At 38.2% G+C, this 19,470-nt stretch overlaps 1 protein-coding gene across 1 annotated transcript in view; it reads right to left on the bottom strand.

The window, feature by feature from the left end:
• The window catches only part of ARAP2 (ArfGAP with RhoGAP domain, ankyrin repeat and PH domain 2), a 192,831-nt gene that overhangs the window by 110,501 nt on the left and 62,860 nt on the right, over window positions 1–19,470 (bottom strand). Inside the window, exon 10 of the mRNA XM_077815769.1 lies at window positions 997–1,112. Coding sequence (XP_077671895.1) covers window positions 997–1,112 — 116 coding nt within the window. The remainder of the gene's footprint in view (window positions 1–996; window positions 1,113–19,470) is intronic.

Raw genomic sequence — 19,470 nt, 5'->3', positions numbered from 1 at the left:
CCAGAGTTGCCTTCAATCTTTTTACTCCACATAAGTCAGATTTAAAACTTGAGTTTAAGCCACAGTATCACAAATGACTCAGGAGGACATAGCCAACGGAGCGATTAGTATTTACTAAGCAGGAGAGATGGACTGTCTCATAGATAATAGCTCTAAATAGGATATTCCTTTACACAGACTATCTAATGTTGTTGGTTTAGTGTAAGTAGAATATTCACTATCTGACCCAGTTAGCCACAGACTCAAGTTATTGATCATGACCAATCTATGCTGTTAGAAATGAGAATCAGACAGGACACCAATGAAACCGAAAATTATGCTTGCTTTTTTAGTCTCCTGTCCCAAAGTTAAGATCCAGAAATCCAAGGAGAGGGATAGGAAAAGGAGCAATCATTTCCCTATATTACTACAGTTTCATTTAAAGTAGAATAGTTTACTATGACAGTCCATAAAAGGTTTGTATATCTATATTAGTATTCATGCTTTTGTTTACAATAGCATTCACCACGGAACATAATCAGCTTGCTACTAGCTTCAATGGGAAGTTCTTCAAAGGGTTGGCATATGATCCTTTTTTAGGATAAATTGATAACTAGTTACATGGACAAAGTACTATTTTCAGTACCTCTTTTACCTCACATTTTTATTTATTTCTTTAAAAGAAAAATACTTTACAGTGATCTCTCCTTTTTCTTTACCCTTGCTTAGAATGAAACCACACACTGAAACTCAATTCATCCTTACATTATAAAGAATAAGAATTTTTAAGGCCTGGGACATCTAGTAGACACTGTACTTAGAAAGGGGTGTAATAAAATCTTACAACTAAATAAAATCTTACAAGTACTGTATATAAAAACACTGAATAAACATATTTTAAATTACTGCAATTTTTACCAAAAGTGAGTAAGGTTAATTTTAATGTCAAGCAAACATTTTTAGAATTTACTACCAGCACTGAAAATTTTTATACATAAAAATGTGAACAGCTCTTACCTAAAGCTTTTATAGGGAGTGATTATTTCAAAAGACTGTTTTGCTGTCCTGTCCACTTGTTTTACATTCGCCACATTCATAGGGATTATAGTGATACCAAACCCAGTCTTAAAATCCTAGGCAGAAAAAAAATGAAAACAAATTAAGGTTTCATTCTTCAGTAATCAGAAGAAGATGCAAAATTATTAAATCAGCTGTTAACAAGGCTGTTCTTGATTGCATTGAGAGAGGGCAAAAAATACCTTAACTACTTTCTTAATATTACTTTTCTATGTAAGCAGTTCCTCTAGTTCCTAGAGGGATATTATTTGAGCACAAGTGAGAGGGTAAATGTTCTATGCAATTGAATGGGAGGTAAAGTGGTCTAAGAGAAATCTCTGTTTTAAAACATGATTCACTGGATTAAATCATACTTCAGTTTTTGCTAACCTCGGTTTCTACAGTACAACTATGTATATCCTTATAGATATAAATATGGACATTTCTAATACTAAGAGAATGCTTTCACAAAGTTCATAAAATTCTAGTTCTTGAACATTTGACTCGTTTTGTCATTGATCTATTGATTGAATTTGGGCAAGTCATTTCACCTCTCTGTGCCTTAGTTTCCCAATCTATTAACTGGGGACAGTAAAGCTTGCCTTTGAAATGGCCTTTGGATGAAAAAACACTATACAAATGCTTAATAGTAGTATCTGTGGTCTTGTTACAGATGCTGAACGTGGGCTTGCTTCCATTTTTAATAACAAAATTGAGCAATAAAAGGAAAACTCATATAATTCATATGTTTGTAGCATAAATGTTAAGTAATAATTGTATCACAGAAGGAAACAAAGGATTTAGCACTGTAGACACATATAGTAACAGATTCCCTACCCCAGAAAGTTTATAATCTTCATTTTAGAGCAGACCCTCAAACAATATGGAGCCTTGAGACTCCATTTCAATTAAAGTTGCTTAATTCATTGAAGGGGGGGAAAACTGTTTATGATTTCCTGGAAGACTGACACACCAAAACAACTCCTAAAAGTTGTTCTGTTTAATTTTTTAAAGTTAGATTTCAAGTACATCAACAACAAAACTGAAGCTATCAAAAACTGTTGTGGCAATTAGTACTCAAACTAAGAATTTCGCTATATGCCCTTAAACCCTCCCCCCCCAAAAAAACCTCTTTCTAATGCAAGTTTTTCATCTTTTAGATTTAGCTATTTCCCCCCTCCCTTTCCTTTAATTTTATGCCTCTAACATGTTTGCATTTATTTTTCTTCACTTTCAGCCACTTCCTTACGTTTTCTCCTAACTCAATGACTTTGATCCTGATGTACCTATTCTAGAGAAGACCAAAAGCTCTCTGTGAACTAAATTCATCCTCTCTGATCAGTTCTATGGGCACAAAATGAGGAGTATAATCACTTCTGAGAATAGACTTGACAGCATGTTCTGTAGTAATGAAGTACAGTATTCTTAAAGTCCAATTTCACTGGTGAAATTAACAGAAGCCTGATGCATTTAAAAAAAAACAAAAAAAAAACCCACATTGTGGCCGAGAAAAGCAAATATTTAGTTTTGAGCTACATTGGCTATGATGGGTTAAGTCACATGTGAAGAACAAGATAGCCAACAAGAAACTAAAGGCTTCACTACTTTCTTCACTACTTTACTTTTAAGCAAACTGAATGATGCTTCAATTAGTTGCTTATAATAAATAACCCATAAGAAGGCAGAGCTGAATGAACAAATGGCACCACACCTGAAGAATTGTGCACAATTCTGGTTGTTAAATAGAGAACGGATATTGAGTGAATGGAAGAAGTATGAGAAATAGGATCTCAGAGCATATAACCTGGGGTCCTGTCTGGAGGCAACTGTGCTTTATCCACACTTCTTTCAACTGCCAATGGGGCGGGGAGGGGGGGAGAGGGAGTGAGGGGCAGGAGAATGGGGAAGGATTAAAGGTGGAAAAGTGGGGGGGAGATCAATTTATCCCCTCCCCATCCCTTTTGCATATAATTAATTACTTTTCCCCCTTCCCATAAATTTGGCCACTGTAATTAATATGGACCATCATACCAAAGGCAACAACAGAAGTTTCAAATATGAAGCCACTCAAAAGGAATCAGAAAGGCACCGGGTACAATTCCCTTCTCCACCACAGACTTCGTATACAACCTTGGACAGGTCACTTAGGCTCAGGTCCTCAAAGGACTTTAGGCACCTATCTTCTGGTTCTGCCTCAGCTCTCCAGCTGTAAAATGGGGATAACAGCATTGCCCAAACCTCACAGGTGCGTTGTGAGGATAGATACATTAAAGACTGTGTGATGCTCTGATAATTTGTAATTAGGGGCCAGATAAGTACTATAGATCACTAGACAGAGGGAAATAAATATAAATATGAAAGTGAAGTGATTCCTTTTTTTGTTTTTATGCTTTCACCACCTCACAAAAGACTCTCTTGCTTTAACAGTAGATATTGTAAAAGTTGGGCACTTCACAGCACTAGGAGGAATATCACAAAAGGTTCCTTACCAAAACACTCTTGGACTTATTTACGGTACCGTATTTCATTTCACGTTCGATACCATGAAACTTTCTTATAAGTGTGAACATATTTATCTCCTTTCCCATTTATTTGTTTCACCACCTGTTAAGTTTTGTCTTAAAAAAAGATTGCAAGCTCTTCAGAGGAAGGACTATCTTATTGTTTATCTGCACAGCATCTAGCAAAGTGGAACTACAGTCCAAGTGAGGCCTCTAGACCCTATTTTAATATAAAACTGCAAGGCATCTACAAGTCAAATATATGATATAAGAAGTCGTTTCAAACATTTACCCACTCAGGCCCTCATCCTCCAAACACTTACATACAAAATAGCCCTACTGAAGACAGTAGAACTACGCTTGTGCATTAAGTTAGCAAGTCAAAAAAAAAATCGCAGAACTGGATTTTGGTAAGAGGATCTTTAGAAAGCTGCAGCAACTGGGGAGTCAGTAATATCCTTTTAGAGTAACAGCCGTGTTAGTCTGTATTCGCAAAAAGAAAAGGAGTACTTGTGGCACCTTAGAGACTAACCAATTTATTTTAGCATGAGCTTTCGTGAGCTACAGCTCACTTCATCAGATACATACCGTGGAAACTGCAGCAGACTTTATATATACACAGAGAATATGAAACAATACCTCCTCCCACCCCACTGTCCTGCTGGTAATAGTAATATCCTTCTTATTCTAATCTGAAAAATATAACATAACACACTATACAACCAGTTACTCTATGCCTTACTGCTGTAAAACAGCACCCCATCTGGTAACACTTCAGCAGCTGGTATAAAACAAGTTTTGTGAGTGACACACAGCAGAATCAAGGTTCAGAAATTGTAGGCTACCTCGATTGCAGTATTGTTCTCTTCTTCACCACTAGGAGTTTGAACTGGTTGTAGGGAGGGAAGAGAGTGCTCCTCTTAGAAAGATAAATTAATTTGTTTTAAGAGCATGAGAGGACAATAGGGCCATTCAAGCACCAGTCAGAATGCACAGAAGATCAAGTATCTCCTCTCTGGAATAAGAATTGTTTTACCCCTACAGATTGAAAGCTCATTGTTCAGGATAGATTAAACCAGTACGTTAGACTTTCTGAGTAATGGAAGAAAAAGCTTAAGAACATTTAAAATATAGAGGGAGAGCGGAGTTTCTTAATTGGAAAAGTCTATATGATATATTTGTATTTTGGGGAATATATCTGGAGGAGAATAAAAAAAGGGGATCCTGGACAAGAGCTTTTTTTAAAGCTGTATATAGGACACACTGGGAGAACAAAAATACCAAAAAATAAATCTCAATTACACACTCATGACTCTAGGGAAAGGGAGCTATCCATGAAATAAGACATAGGGAACCTAGCATATTTGCCGTAGTAAGCGGTAATTTTCCTGCAGCAGGAATTATTAGAACATACGATTCCCACTGTCATTGCTACAGACATCTGTATAATCACAACCTAGAAAAAAATCCTTCCCCCACATCAAGCCCAGTACAACATACATAATAAAAAAATAGAAAATATATCTCCTAAATCTGCCAAATTGCTTTCTGTCGTGTATGCAATGTTTTCACAGGGGAAAATTACTATTCTGCAAATCTAGATGGCGCATCCAAAATTCTTTGTACTTACATTCTAACCAAGAATCACAGTGTGTCATAATTGGTTTAGTTTCACAACACCCCTGTAATGTCTATCTACATCTGTAAACTAGGAATAATGGACTATGAGAGTTTAAGGCTCACATTCACAAATTTAGTAAAGTCAGGACCCTATATCCATATCTAACTAAGATGTCTTATTTTCAGAGGTGTTGAACATTCACAGCTCTCAGAAAACAGGCAACCAAGTACTTGGGCCTAAGGTCATGCAAGAAACCTAAAACATATTTGTGACTAGAGGAAAAGTCTTGCGGCTCCAAGTAAAATATATGTTCTACCCACAAAACCATTCTTCCTCTCAAGGGGAGTACAGTCAGTCATATACAACTTTACATTTCATTCACTTTTATTTGGTATTTCTGGTCACCAGCTTAGTTCCCCTTCCAGAAAAAAAATTTGGCCAAGCCCACAAACTGCAGATTTGTGGTTCTTTAAACTCTGCAAGTGGTTTTGTAAGGTTATTTAAAAGTTATAAATAGCTGCGTTCTGGTGTGCTCTACTTTTTACTGAACATATTATTTCTGCATGGTGTAGTCTGTTGAAAGACTTATAAGAGAGAGTTAAATTGCACAGCAAAAAATCTCCAGAATATGTGCCCTTTATTGCTTCTTTATGATGTATGATGACAACTTCAAACGTTTATTCAAAAGAATCAAACAACTCTACTTGGTAATTTTTGCATTAGAAATATCAGTCCTAAATGCCTCTGCTTTTTGCTGAAGGACAAGAGGGATAATGAGGACACCACAGAAGATTGAAAACTGAACAGCAGCTTTACTGAGAGAAGACGGGAATGTTTAGATTGGAGGGTTACAGCAAAATGAGAATAAAAGGACATGTTTTTCAGCTTTTTGTTCTAGCCCGCTTTACTCAAAGTCATGACAAAACGGGGCGGCAGGAGGGAAGGGAGGGAGAATGTCTCAAAATCCCTTCCACCTGCAACAGAAGACTGGGAATGCTGCAGCTCAGGTTTCAGTCTGTTGTAATACTGCTATCCCAATCAAGTTGTTCAATCCTAAAGTCCAGTAAAAACCTGGAATTCAACACTTGATATTTAAAAGGGTAAAAATATACATTTAAAAAAAATAAAGGGAAAAAAAATCCTCAAAGCCCTTTTGACATTGTAAAAGAGCACCAAAGGGTAAAAATAAAACTACTCTCACAATTGCAGTTCACCTTTTTGACAGTCCTGCAAAGCAGTCTAAAATATGGTCTTCTAGATTTGTGAAACCATTCTAGTTCCAATTTTCCTTTCCCAGTAGAGTGCGTGACCTTTAATCTTTTTTAATCAATTCAATGCTTCAATAGTATGATCTTGCATGTTCCCTTAGATTTACCTTTGCTTTTTGGAGTAGCTCATTTGAGGTTTACTTTATGCAAGTTGTCACAAGGTTTGTGGAATTTACAGCAACCCTTCCTTCTGAAAACTAAAGTCCCTTAGCAATTTAACATGATTTAGACTTCCCCCCCATACTAGCCCCACATCATTTGATTCTCTTCTAGCAGCCAAATAATTTCAAATAGATTAAAAGCTAGTAGCTGGAGTACCTTCAGATGAGGCAGTTAAAACTCCCTGATTTTTTAAGTAGGGTGCAGTTTAGTATTTTCACCATGAAGAGATTGAGAAATTTGTTTCCATATTAATAGAATGAAAGAAAATTAAGATATGTATCACCAGAATTTGAAAAATATAATTGCTCAATAATCTAGGAATCACTTTGATTATATTAATTCTTCTCCACAAAGCTATATTGACTTCTCATTTTAAAAGGTATCCTTTGCTTTAGTCTCCCCAGTTGTCTTTCATCAGGTTTTCCAAACCTTTAAGATTTATGCCCATTCACATTTCAGCCTAAAATCTTTTAGACCTATATTTCAAGTGAGCACCAAGAGAACCCATATGCACACTTTCTTATACCTTTTTATTGCTGATGTTTTAGAATGTAAACAAAGCATAGGGTATACATTTACATATTATGCACACAAAAAGGAAGTTAAAAGAATATTTTCAAGGTTTAAAAGTCAAGCATTCAAAAGTTAGGAAATACCAGAATAAAGGTTACCTATGCAACATTAAATCACCCCCATAGCATGTATGCATTATGATGCCATCTTTAACTGATCACACACTCGCTCCCCTCCAAAAAGGATCCCACATTCAAAGGACAAAAGGGACCTGCTCTGAGAATAAATCAGGGTTGAGTAGTAAAGGAGATGATTGTTTCCGGGACCCCTGCTTTATTTGTTGCAGAAGGTGGAAGGTGCGCAGTGAATGAGAGAGAGGATGGCAGGAAGAGAAAGAATCGACTTATGGTTTAGGCAGGTGAACGCTGCCCTGGGAAACTGGATTTGATCCCTCTCTCTGCAGCAGTTCACATAGCTTGCTGGGCAAGTCACTTGCGCCACATTTTTCTGGGTGCCGGACTTGAGGCCAATTGCAGAAGCACGAAGCACTCACAACTGCAACTACACGCTTGGGAACTCTGCTCTGACTATATTAAATGCTATAGAATAGTACGTTCTTCAACCTCAGGTCCTGGGTTCTTACCTTGGGCACCCAAAACTAGTAGATACTTTTGATCTTTATGTCTCTGTGCCTCAATTCATCATCTGCAAAATGGGGACAAAAAAATCTACTCATCTCACAGGGGTGCTGTGAAAAATAAATTAATGTTTGTGAAGCAGATACTATAAGGATGATGCCATAGAAAAGCCAATGATGAAATTAATAATTCTGCCTTCAGAGCAGGGACTGAACAGTGGACACTAAATCACATCTGGGGTTCCACATTGAAGAATAAGGATAAAAAAATGCTGAACAGCTGCTCACTAAGTAATCAACATCCATCCTGTGTCCTGAAAGGGCCAGGATTCCTGTGGGAAAAAATAGTATGTGAGCATGTAATTAAAGACAATCATAAACGCATAAAGGTATCAAACTAAGGTTGCATAGGCATTTCCTAACGTCTGAATGCTTGGTTTTACAACCTTAATAATGTTCTTTTAATGTAGTTTGTGTGAGAGATTTCCTATGTTTTAAAAAAAGCAAACGGGAAGAAAAAAAAAATTTCCATCATATTGACACCCACATGGGTCATTACCAGGGTTCGAACCTTCACATCCACCAAACAGACCTCCACAACTTGAGCTAACAGAGTAACTGATAGGCATAGGGAGTTGTAATTCTCTATGTAGACCAGCACTAGATGATGAGAGACGGTGCCAAAGACAAACAAATATTTGCTGAGAACAGAAGAATAGTGAGTATCAGGATTCTTGGGTTCCAAGAATGACCCTAAACACATATGACTATGTTGTACACAACTACAGTCATTTAAATGTCTCACTTATTTTTAAGATAGGTTTCAGAGTAACAGCCGTGTTAGTCTGTATTCGCAAAAAGAAAAGGAGTACTTGTGGCACCTTAGAGACTAACCAATTTATTTGAGCATAAGCTTTCGTGAGCTACAGCTCACTTCATCAGATACATACTGTGGAAACTGCAGAAGACATTATATACACAGAGACCACGAAACATACACATTGTAAGGAGAGTGGTCAGTTTGGATGAGCTATTACCAGCAGGAGAGTGAGTTTCTGTGTGTATGGGGGTGGGGGGTGAGAAAACCTGGATTTGTGCTGGAAATGGCCCACCTTGATTATCATGCACATTGTAGGGAGAGTGGTCACTTTGGATGAACTATTACCAGCAGGAGAGTGAGTTTCTGTGTGTATGGGGGTGGGGGGTGAGAAAACCTGGATTTGTGCTGGAAATGGCCCACCTTGATTATCATGCACATTGTAGGGAGAGTGGTCACTTTGGATGAACTATTACCAGCAGGAGAGTGAGTTTCTGTGTGTATGGGGGTGGGGGGTGAGAAAACCTGGATTTGTGCTGGAAATGGCCCACCTTGATTATCATGCACATTGTAGGGAGAGTGGTCACTTTGGATAAGCTATTACCAGCAGGAGAGTGAGTTTGTGGGGGGGGGGGGGCAAAGGGTGAGAAAACCTGGATTTGTGCTGGAAATGGCCCAACTTGATTATCATACACATTGTAAGGAGAGTGATCACTTTAGATAAACTATTACCAGCAGGAGAGTGGGGTGGGAGGAGGTATTGTTTCATGGTCTCTGTGTATATAATGTCTTCTGCAGTTTCCACAGTATGCATCCGATGAAGTGAGCTGTAGCTCACAAAAGCTTATGCTCAAATAAATTGGGTAGTCTCTAAGGTGCCACAAGTACTCCTTTTATTTTTAAGATGCTACTCAGGTGAATTTCATTAGCTTATTAGCTTACACCCAAGATATTCAACAATTAACTTCAACCCAGTCTGTCTACTAGAAAAGAGTAACCCATCAAAACCAACATTTAACAAGATCCTGAATCACTGTGGAAACAGACAACTTAATAAAGCAATGTGGAGAAAGTTAGATGATAGCCTCTCTTGGAACCTTGTCTAAAGTGGGGGCAGGGGAAAACATGACAAAGCATATAAGATCCATTAACAAATAAACGCATCTATGATTATCTCTGAGAAGCATTTTAATAGTTGTAGTTTTGATTCTTGGGGGATGAGATGGTGTAGCTCTTGTTTCAGTGTAGTCTAATACTACGAAGTAAAATAGAAAATTTGAGATCCAGTCTAATAATGATTACTAAGAGCCATAGAAATTTACTATCCCTGCAACCCAAACACACACCGCTTTTGGTGGAACAACAACCTTGCTCAGTTTCTGTCACCACACTTGGGCATGATAAAATTAAGAAGTGTTATAATAACGAAAGAAATCTGATGAGGCCAAAAGAAATCTGATGAGGTTCAACAAGGACAAGTGCAGAGTCCTGGGATCCCATGTACTGCTACAGACTAGGGACCGAATGCCTCAGCAGCAGTTCTGCAGAAAGGGATCTAGGGGTTACAGTGGAAGAGAAGCTGGATATGAGTCAACAGTGTGCCCTTGTTGCCAAGAAGGCTAACAGCATTTTGGGCTGTGTAAGTAGGGGCATTGCCAGCAGATTGAGGGACGTGATCATTTCCCTCTGTTCGACATTGGTGAGGCCTCATCTGGAGTATTGTGTCCACTTTTGGGCCCCAAACTACAAGAAGGATTGGAAAAATTGGAAAGAGTCCAGCAGAGGGCAAAAAAAATCATTAGATGGCTGGAGCACATGACTTATGAGGAGAGGCTGAGGGAACTGGGATTGTTTAGTCTGCAGAAGAGAAGAATGAGGGGGGATTTGATAGCTGCTTTCAACTACCTGAAAGGGGGTTCCAAAGAGGATGGATTTAGACTGTTCTCAGGGGTACCAGATGACAGAACAAGAAGTAATGATCTCAAGTTGCAGTGGGGGAGGTTTAGGTTGGATGTTAGGAAAAACTTTTTCACTAGGAGGAATGGGTTACCTCGGGAGGTGGTGGAAGGCTCCTTCTTTAGAGGTTTTCAAGGTCAGGCTTGACAAAGCCCTAGCTGGGATAATTATTTGGGGATTGGTCCTGCTTTGAGCAGGGGGTTGGACTAGATGACCTCCTGAGGTCCCTTCCAACCCTGATATTCTATGAAAGGCCTTCAAGCTGTGACGCAGCAATTACTAATCATGCATTTATTACATGAAGCTGTTTATACAGGTAGCAAAGAGTCTTGACAAAAGCGGATATGAGGAGGAGACAATGGTACAGTAGTTTAACAATGGCCGTTAATTTCTCTTTTGTACATATGCTGTTTAAGTAAGCACTGTATGAAATGCAAATACTCATATAATAAGCAGTGGTGTGGTAGTCTCTCTCTCAAAGCAATCAGAAACTATTAGTAAAATATTAAGTTTGGGGTTAAAGAAAAGTGGTCCTGGGATCGACTGATTTTTTCTGGAAAGTCCTCAAGGGACACGATCCTGCTTTGTACTTCAGTGATGAGTTAGACTGAAGGGGAAGTTGCTAATAATGATACATAGTAGTTGCTAATAACTATAAATAGTAGCTCCCCAAACATTCCAGCCATACTTGCTCTCTACCACTTCTCTCTCTCTGCCAGGCACCAGGAAAGCAAAACAGCCTAACACCATCTGGGTGCAGACTGATGACACCGCAGACCAAACCCAGTTTTATATAAATGGTGAACCGGGGGGCGGGGGGGGGAGACACGGACATGACCACATATATCCTTGTGGCACCCTGCATGACAGAAACATTGGCGCAGATGAACAATTCCAATTTGTACAATTACTGTAATTCCCTTCCAGCCGGGCTTCCTCACACCATGTGGCATGTTCTGAATTCAGCAACACATTAGCTAATGGGCATGAGCTACTGTGATCATATTATGCCTGTCCTGTGTTCTTTCCATTTGGCTGCCTGTAGAGCCATGAAATGATATTAAGATGATCCAGCAAGTTAAACAAAATTTTTATGTTTAAAAATAAAAATATAAAAATCCTTTAACAGAGAAAGCCCAAGATATATTCAAGACATTCAACATTTGGCTCAGCCCAAAGGGTGTTCACTCTGACACCATCCACTGTGTAAGAAATCTCGTCATCATGTATCAGGTCACAGATAGCTAACACAGGTCTTATGATGGGGAACTTGCTCCCATTTAACATCCATCTCAGCTCCTCACACTCCACTTTAAATATTTTCCCCCCAAAGAGCGATTTTATTATGACCACTCTTTAACACTTAACTAATATCTGGAAATTCATTTATTATCTCTGCCTTTAGTTTTACCTTGAATTAAGGCTCTTCCATCTGTTTCTTGATTATTTTTATGTCACATATAGTTTCCATCTTGTAGTGTTCAGCATCCTGAACTCCTTGGCGTGCAAGGGAATTTACAAATATAACTGTTACTATTAAAATTTCAAGTAGTCATCTGGACTTCTTGAGAACAGAAGCTAAGATCGAACCCAGAATTCTGCATCCATATTTATCAAGCCAGTTTTCTTGAGACCACTTTTAAAAGTTATCAAGCTCTAACATGATTTTCTAAGTTCTGATATGTGTGTAGTAATGTTTTGTTGCTGAAGTTTTAAAGGATTTTATTTTGCCTGCCTTGCTCAAGCAAAACTGCTAGAGAAGTCAGTGAAAGCACTGAGTAAATGCCTGGGGTACATCTACACGGAGAAAAACAAATAAAACAAAACACCCATAGCAACTAGTCTAAGAGCCTGGGTCAACTGACTCAGGCTCACGGGACTTATGCTGAAGAGCTAAATATAGCAAACCAGACATTCCTGCTTGGGTTAGAGACTGAATTCTAAAACTTAGCGATGGGGTGGGTTTCAGAGCCCAGCTCCCAGCCCAAGCAGGAATGTTTACCCTCCTATATTTAGCCCCATAGCCCGAGTCCCATGAGCCTGAGTCAGTTGATGCAGTCTCTGAGACTACTTGCTGCCGCAGTTTTTTGTTTTGTTTTGTGCTGTGTAGACGTACCCTAACAGATCTAGACTGTGGATCATGCAAAGCTAGTGCCCCTCCTCTCTAGAACTCCTTCCATGGCAGTTGTTGGATGTAATGCAAGACTCAGTGATAGGCCCAAAGGAAGGTAGAGTTCCTGCTTCCACAATAAATTACTGAATTGTTAAACCAATAAGCCAAAAGCTATTTGTACCGAAAATAGTCACCCCAGTGAGTTGGAATTTTGTTTAGAAAGCACAGTGCTTTTACTTATTTCTTAAAGGCAGAGGTTTAAAAAAATTTAGTACCCATTTTCTACACATAAAAGTAATTCTATAGTCAAATCATTTTTTCTTTTGCTTTGGCAAGAAGAAAATGTATTAGTTTCATAGTTCACAAATAAAAAATGGATATTTTTTTCCTTCATTAAACGGGCTGGCAACACTTCTCAATTGAGTGGATTTCCCCAAGTTTTATTTATCTCCAAATAGTATATGAGATTCCAAATATTTACAAAGTAGGCATAAAAATAAGTAACAGTACTGAGTTTGAACTTTTCTTTTCACGAACATCGCATCTACATACATCTTTTTATTGACCTACTTTTAATGGCAAGTACTATCCAAATAGGATTAAAGATAAAAAGTATATATATTTTCATAGAAGTGTGCAGGTCAGCAACAAACAAGCCTTATTATAGAAGTGCACTAGTGACTGTTTGATTAAGAATTGGGTCTAGGATACCCCGTTTGACAGGGCTTTAAAACCTCTCCAAATTTAAAAAAAAAAAAAACCACAGACCTGTTGTAAGAATCAAAAAATGAAAAGTTGCACTTTAGATGGAGTTTTTGAATGTAGTTCGATGAAAGCAGGGAATGCCCACAGAGGTCAAAAAAATACTCTGGGGGCAGGGGGGAACTATTGCTGAGATGTTGGTGGTTTGAGTCTTACATTTTTTTCAAAACGCTTTCCAGCAGACATAAACCACTAGCGTATCACATCACACATGCGATTTCAGAAAACCTTGCTAAGTGCAGGTGCTTTTGAAATCTCATTTACTAATGGAACGTATTTTGTGCATGCACGCACCTGGACCTCTTCCAGCAAAGAGGATTATTAACCAAAACTAGCAATGCTGATTTCAGGGTCCTATGTCCGGGCTGCAGAAGAAGAGACATCTTTTTTGTATCCTTGTGTTTTTATGCCATAGTCAATAGCCTCAGATATAATGACCATGATTGATCTCCTCTGAAATATATGGTGGAAATTATGTCTGCCTACATTTTAATATTCTCATCAAATCATAAAATATGGCAAATTATCTTCCTTTTTTACGTGTATTTGCCTACTTGATGGGTAACAATAGCTTTACATGAATAATTTTTATGTTTTCTCTATGTCAGCAAACTCATAGTTCAATTTTATTTCCTGTAGTGTAGCAAGCAGAAGTGGTGCACAGAGTTCCTCTTCAGAAAGAGAGGAAGACTGTTCGGGTATTGCATAATCTGTAAGGTGGAAGACAAATCAAATGCTATTCTTTGCCACAGTGAAGAAGTTAAAAACAAGTCAGAGACAATGGGAAGATGAAAACTGGTTTAGACAATCAACACAACTATCTGGACAGTTAAATGAGATAACAGAAGTTTCCTTCCTTTTCAAAAAGTATTTCTTTCAAATATTTCAGACTTGCTGCTGGGACTCTTCACCAGCATTAAATTAATCTCCAGACCAGAGATAAAGTTCCCACACATTTTAGTTCAGCATCATAGACAGGAGGAAATACTGAAAAACTAAGACCACCTTCAAAACAGGAAAATTATAATCCCCACTTATCGGCTAATTTGTTTTCTATGGTTTGGTTAAGACAGCACAAATACTGGTTTCCTTTGCTTTACTCACTGACAAGACGAAGACAAAACACTACACAAACTTCCCAATCTCTACCTCTCCCTCTTTGACTCCTCCAGTCTGAATCCCCCAGATCTTAAAAGGTATCTCTACATATAAACTACTATTTTGTCAAAGCCTGAGTCTTTGCCAAAACAACAGGAAGGGAGTTAGGAAAACTAATAAGAACATAAGAATGGTCATACTGGGTCAGACCAATGGTCAATCTAGCCCCATATCCTGTCTTCCAAGAATGGCCAATACCAGGTGCTTCAGAGTTCCTTCAGAGCTCTTGGGTGAATACCATCTGGTCCTAAGGACTTTTACTGTTTAATTAATCAGTTTGTTCCAAAACCACCTCTAATGACCTCTCAATCTAGGACAGTTCCTCAGATTTGTCACCTAAAAAGAATGGCTCAGGTTGGGAAAATCTCTCACATCATCAGCCATGAAGACTGATGCAAAGAATTCATTTAGTTTGTCCGCAATGGCCTTATCGTCCTTGAGTGCTCCTGGAGCAGTGGCGCCAGTGACTGTTTAGCAGGCTTCCTGCTTCTGATGTACTTAAAAAAAAATAAAAAATTGCTGTTTCTTTTTGAGTCTTTGACTAATTGCTCTTCAAATTTCTTTTCTCGCCTGTCTAATTATACTTTTACACTTGACTTGTGAGAGTTTATTCTCCTTTCTAATTTTCCTCTATAGGATTTAATTTCTAATTTTTAAAGGATGTCTTTTTGCCTCTAACTGGTTCTTCTACTTTGTTGGTTAGCCACGGTGGCACTTTCTTGGTCCTCTATTATGTTTTTGTTTGTTTGTTTTAAATTGGTGTGTATGTTAAATTGGGGTGTAATTTGAGCCTCTATTATTGTGGTTTTTAACAGTTTCTATGTAGTTTGCAGGGATTTCACTTTGGGGACTGTACCTTTTAATTTCTGTTTAACTAGCTTCCTCATTTTTGTGTAGTTCCCCTTTCTGAAATTAAAGGCTACAGTGTTGGGCTTCTTTGGTATTTTCTCCCCTACAGGGATATTATTTTTTTATTTTGGTCACGATTAGCAAGCGGTTCAGCTATATTAGCAGCTATTGGCATTCTTTAGCTCAGTCCAGGTTGAACTAGAAGAGTGAGTGGGGAAAAGGGAATTTCTGAAAAGACAGTGTCTAATAAACCCTCTTTTAAGTATTCGGTGACCGAGGGCTCCGTCCACAGATGCATAGCTGATAGCGTGTACCATAAAAGACTGCAGGGAATACCAAAAGGTAGCTTTGCAAAGTTTATCTACATATTCTTCTCCAGTCCAGCCCAGGAAGGGACTAGGGCTCTAGTAAAGTGGCCGCACCAAAACACACAAAACAGAGAACTTCTATGGCCTTATAAGTCTCCTGAACCTCTAGAGATGCCTCTTTGAACTCAAAATGATTTTAAAAGGGGAATCCATTACCCTGAAGATTTTTGATCTAAGTACACTGGATAGCCCTTCTGAGGATCAAGTTAGATAACAGACCAATTATTATATTAAAAGTATATTGTGATTCTTCAAAAAGATTGGAAAATATGTTGGTTCGCACTTTTCATCCGAACTGCTCTCTGATAGTTTATGAGATTACATATAAAAGAGTAAAGCATAATGCAAGTTTCTCAAATCTAAGTGATTTACCATTAAGCTATTTATTGCTTTACCACATAATATAAAGTTTTGATTTATACCCAGCACATTATGGGTTCATATAATTTTAGTAAAATGTCACCGTTTCCCTCCTATATATTCTATTTTCCATGGGTTCATAAAAGCACAATTATTTGCTCTTAGAATAAACATATATTTTCATAGTGGAAGTGATTTTTAAAATTTCGAAGTTATTGTTGTCTTAACAATAAAGTCTGACCAAAAAGTGGAAGGAAATGAATAACTTCCATATTAGAACACCTAATATCAAGAATTTGCAGTGAAAAAAAAATCCAAAAATAAAATATGGGTCCAATGCTGAAACAGGCCAACCTCAAAACTTCAGGACTGGACCTTAAATTAATGCAGCATTACTGAACTGAATCACTTGTGCTGCAGTTGATGGCCCAATATTTTTGTGACTGCTTTCCTTAAAATCGCCAAAGGATATTAATTACACATCATCAACTCATTTCAACCCAAGTCAAATGAGGTATATGAGTATAATAGTTTACCCAATTAAAAATAAAAAAAAATCAGACATGGGGAAATTGAAAACTGAACTCATTAATTTCCTGCTGAGGACAAATAAGATAAAATATCCAATGGAAAATATATATATGCAGTACATATACAATAAGCTTACTCCTGAAGTATGAGATGGTAGTCCCTTTATTTTTAAATATTAAAACATTTATAAATATCAAACTAGCAAGACATTTTTTCCAAAATCTACTGTGGGAAGCTAGTTGGTAATTGGAATTGAACAATCTAATTAAACATTAAATGAAGTAGTATTTTTTTTTTTTTTGGTTCTACATTTATCTGCTACTAATTTCATGGAGCTCCCTGACTTGTCATTTTATGAATAGGGACACAGGAAAGATTTGGAGAACCCAGGATAAGCTACAGAACTGTGACCCCTTCAAAGCATAACCATTCTACCTGTCTCCTACTTCCTTTCACTTCTCAACTCTTTCTCCCGATCTGTTTCACAAAGGAGGATGGGAATCAAAAACTTGCTTTGAATTTTCGAAAAGACAAGAGAAGTTGCCAATGTTAACCCTGCTTCAATGCATACAATATGTGGTATTTTTTAATCTCACAGATTCCTTTAAGAGCATTAATTCTAACTGTTTAATGTAGTAAATGGAAGTGTAGCTTTTGCATTTTGCAACTTTTCAAATTTACCACCTGACACAAAGTGGCCAATGTTGGTATGGTGGGTCCCACACTTTTCTTGGCAGGGGGCTAGAATGCCACCCCTTGCCCCTGGGGCATAGAGAGCCCCGGTAGGGACCTGGAAAGGTGGTGGAGGAGGGAAGCAGGGAAGGGGTCTGGGTTTGCTCCTCACTCTAAGCCCCAGCCCCTCTCAACCCCTGCGGGTTTCTTACCCTCTTCCCCCTTGTGTAGGGTTACCCTCGGTCCTTGATGCTGGGGGAGGAAGGAAGGTGTGGGGGTGTATTAGGTCAGGGCCTTAATTGGCTACAGGTGCTCCAATTCAGCTGTAGTAACCTTCCCTAGTCTACAGGGAACAATGCCTTAATTAGCCTAAGGCTTATATATCTCCCCTTGACCACTCTCCCACTGCTCCCTGGCCTAGCTGTACCACACACCTTAATATTTATTAACGTGGGTAGGTAAACAATTTTAATGCACTTGACATTGTTTTGAAAATATACCGTTCAGTATTTATGCCAACATAGTTCATGGTACTTTACACAACAGAGTGATTTAATAAACTAATAGTCTACAATGCCAAGTTGCTGTCAGCAACAGCCAAATGATAAAGTCTTCTGTTTTGATTTAGAGACAAATGGTGGCATCACCCTGATATCTCTGGATACCAAACAGAATGAGTTAAACAAAGCAACAACTCTCCTGCGTGTCACAGTTAGGTACTATACAAAAGATTATGATCATGACCTCTTTTAGGGCTTGGGGTAGAACAGATCACCATGTTAGACAGACAAGCTAGACCAAAACTGAAGGTTTTATAGATCAAAAAGATCACCTTAAAGAGATTATCTTGCAAGTGGAGATGCTGAGCCAGAATTAGAGTTACATGACTGGTATTCAGAATTCCAGCAACAGCATTTTGTAGCAACTGGCAGGGAGAGGTTTACAAAAAAAAAAAAAAAAGTGTTACAATGATAGAGAACTGGAAAGAAATTCTTCAGTATCAGGAAGACTTGACAGATGCAGTCTGTAAACACAGTCAAGGGGCAGGCAATATATTTTGCACAGCAGGGTCTTGTCATTTCAAATGCTGAGCTGACCTAGAATCTAGGCATGAATTCCTGGCCCCACTGAAGTCAGTGGCAAATCCGCCGCCTTCCCCTCCCACCCCCCCACATCCTACAAAACTCCATTCAGGCTGCATTGTGCATACAGGAACTTTGTAGAGCCTCAAGCCTTCACAATCAGAAGGGCAAGCATTTAATACAGAAACAGCACAAGGCCTATTAGGGTTAATTTTTAAGTAAATCTCCATGCACTAGTATCTATAAATCTGCAGATGACAGAACTGTACAATAAAACACTTGAATAGCTAGCACCAAAGAGTTATACAGAACTGTGTTGTGATAACATCTTCTGGTTTTGTGGCAAAGATGTACCCTATTAACCTTTTATTTTTTCTCCCTCTAAATTCCAGTAGTGTTCCCCCTGCATGTATGAGAAGACATATTTCTCATGTTCTATACCTTGGTATGGACCTAAGAAAGAAAATGAGTAGTATAATGAATACTCAACAATAGAGTTTGTGCTAATTTAACATTAGCATTTAGCAGCAAGAACTCCAGTGAAGCCATTCAGGTTTCATACAATTTATTTCTGTAAGTTTTTTCCATTCATGGTTGGTTGCTAGTGCCAGCTATAAACACACACAATTTCTTTTTAAGATCATCCTGATATAATATTTGAAAGGCTGGTGTATTGGACATTATTAATAGATGCCAATAGTGAAAATGGACTAAGCAAGTAGGCGGGCCATATACTACAATATTTGTCCCTTTACCCAATTAATTTTAAGAGGAAGAGGGGAAATCAGAAGTTTGGAAAACAATGGAAAGATGACAGATTAGCCAGAAAAGCAATTTATCAGAATTAGAGTTAAAAATGTATACCACAGATGTAACCTACCTAACAGGCACTTGGCATTGGCCACTGTCGGAAGACAGGATACTGGGCTAGATGGACCTTTGGTCTGACCCAGTAAGACCATTCTTATGTTCTCATCAGGGTAAGTTACTGTCCTTACTAAGAGCCATAACATCCCTTTGCATATGAAGACATGCAGAAGAGAATAAAACACAGCTAAAATTGTG

This window comes from Eretmochelys imbricata, chromosome 4, assembly GCF_965152235.1.
Source record: "Eretmochelys imbricata isolate rEreImb1 chromosome 4, rEreImb1.hap1, whole genome shotgun sequence".
In the NCBI taxonomy this organism is placed as follows: domain Eukaryota; kingdom Metazoa; phylum Chordata; order Testudines; family Cheloniidae; genus Eretmochelys; species Eretmochelys imbricata.
Note: the sequence above shows the minus strand (reverse complement) of the source record. Positions and strands in the feature narration are given on the sequence as shown.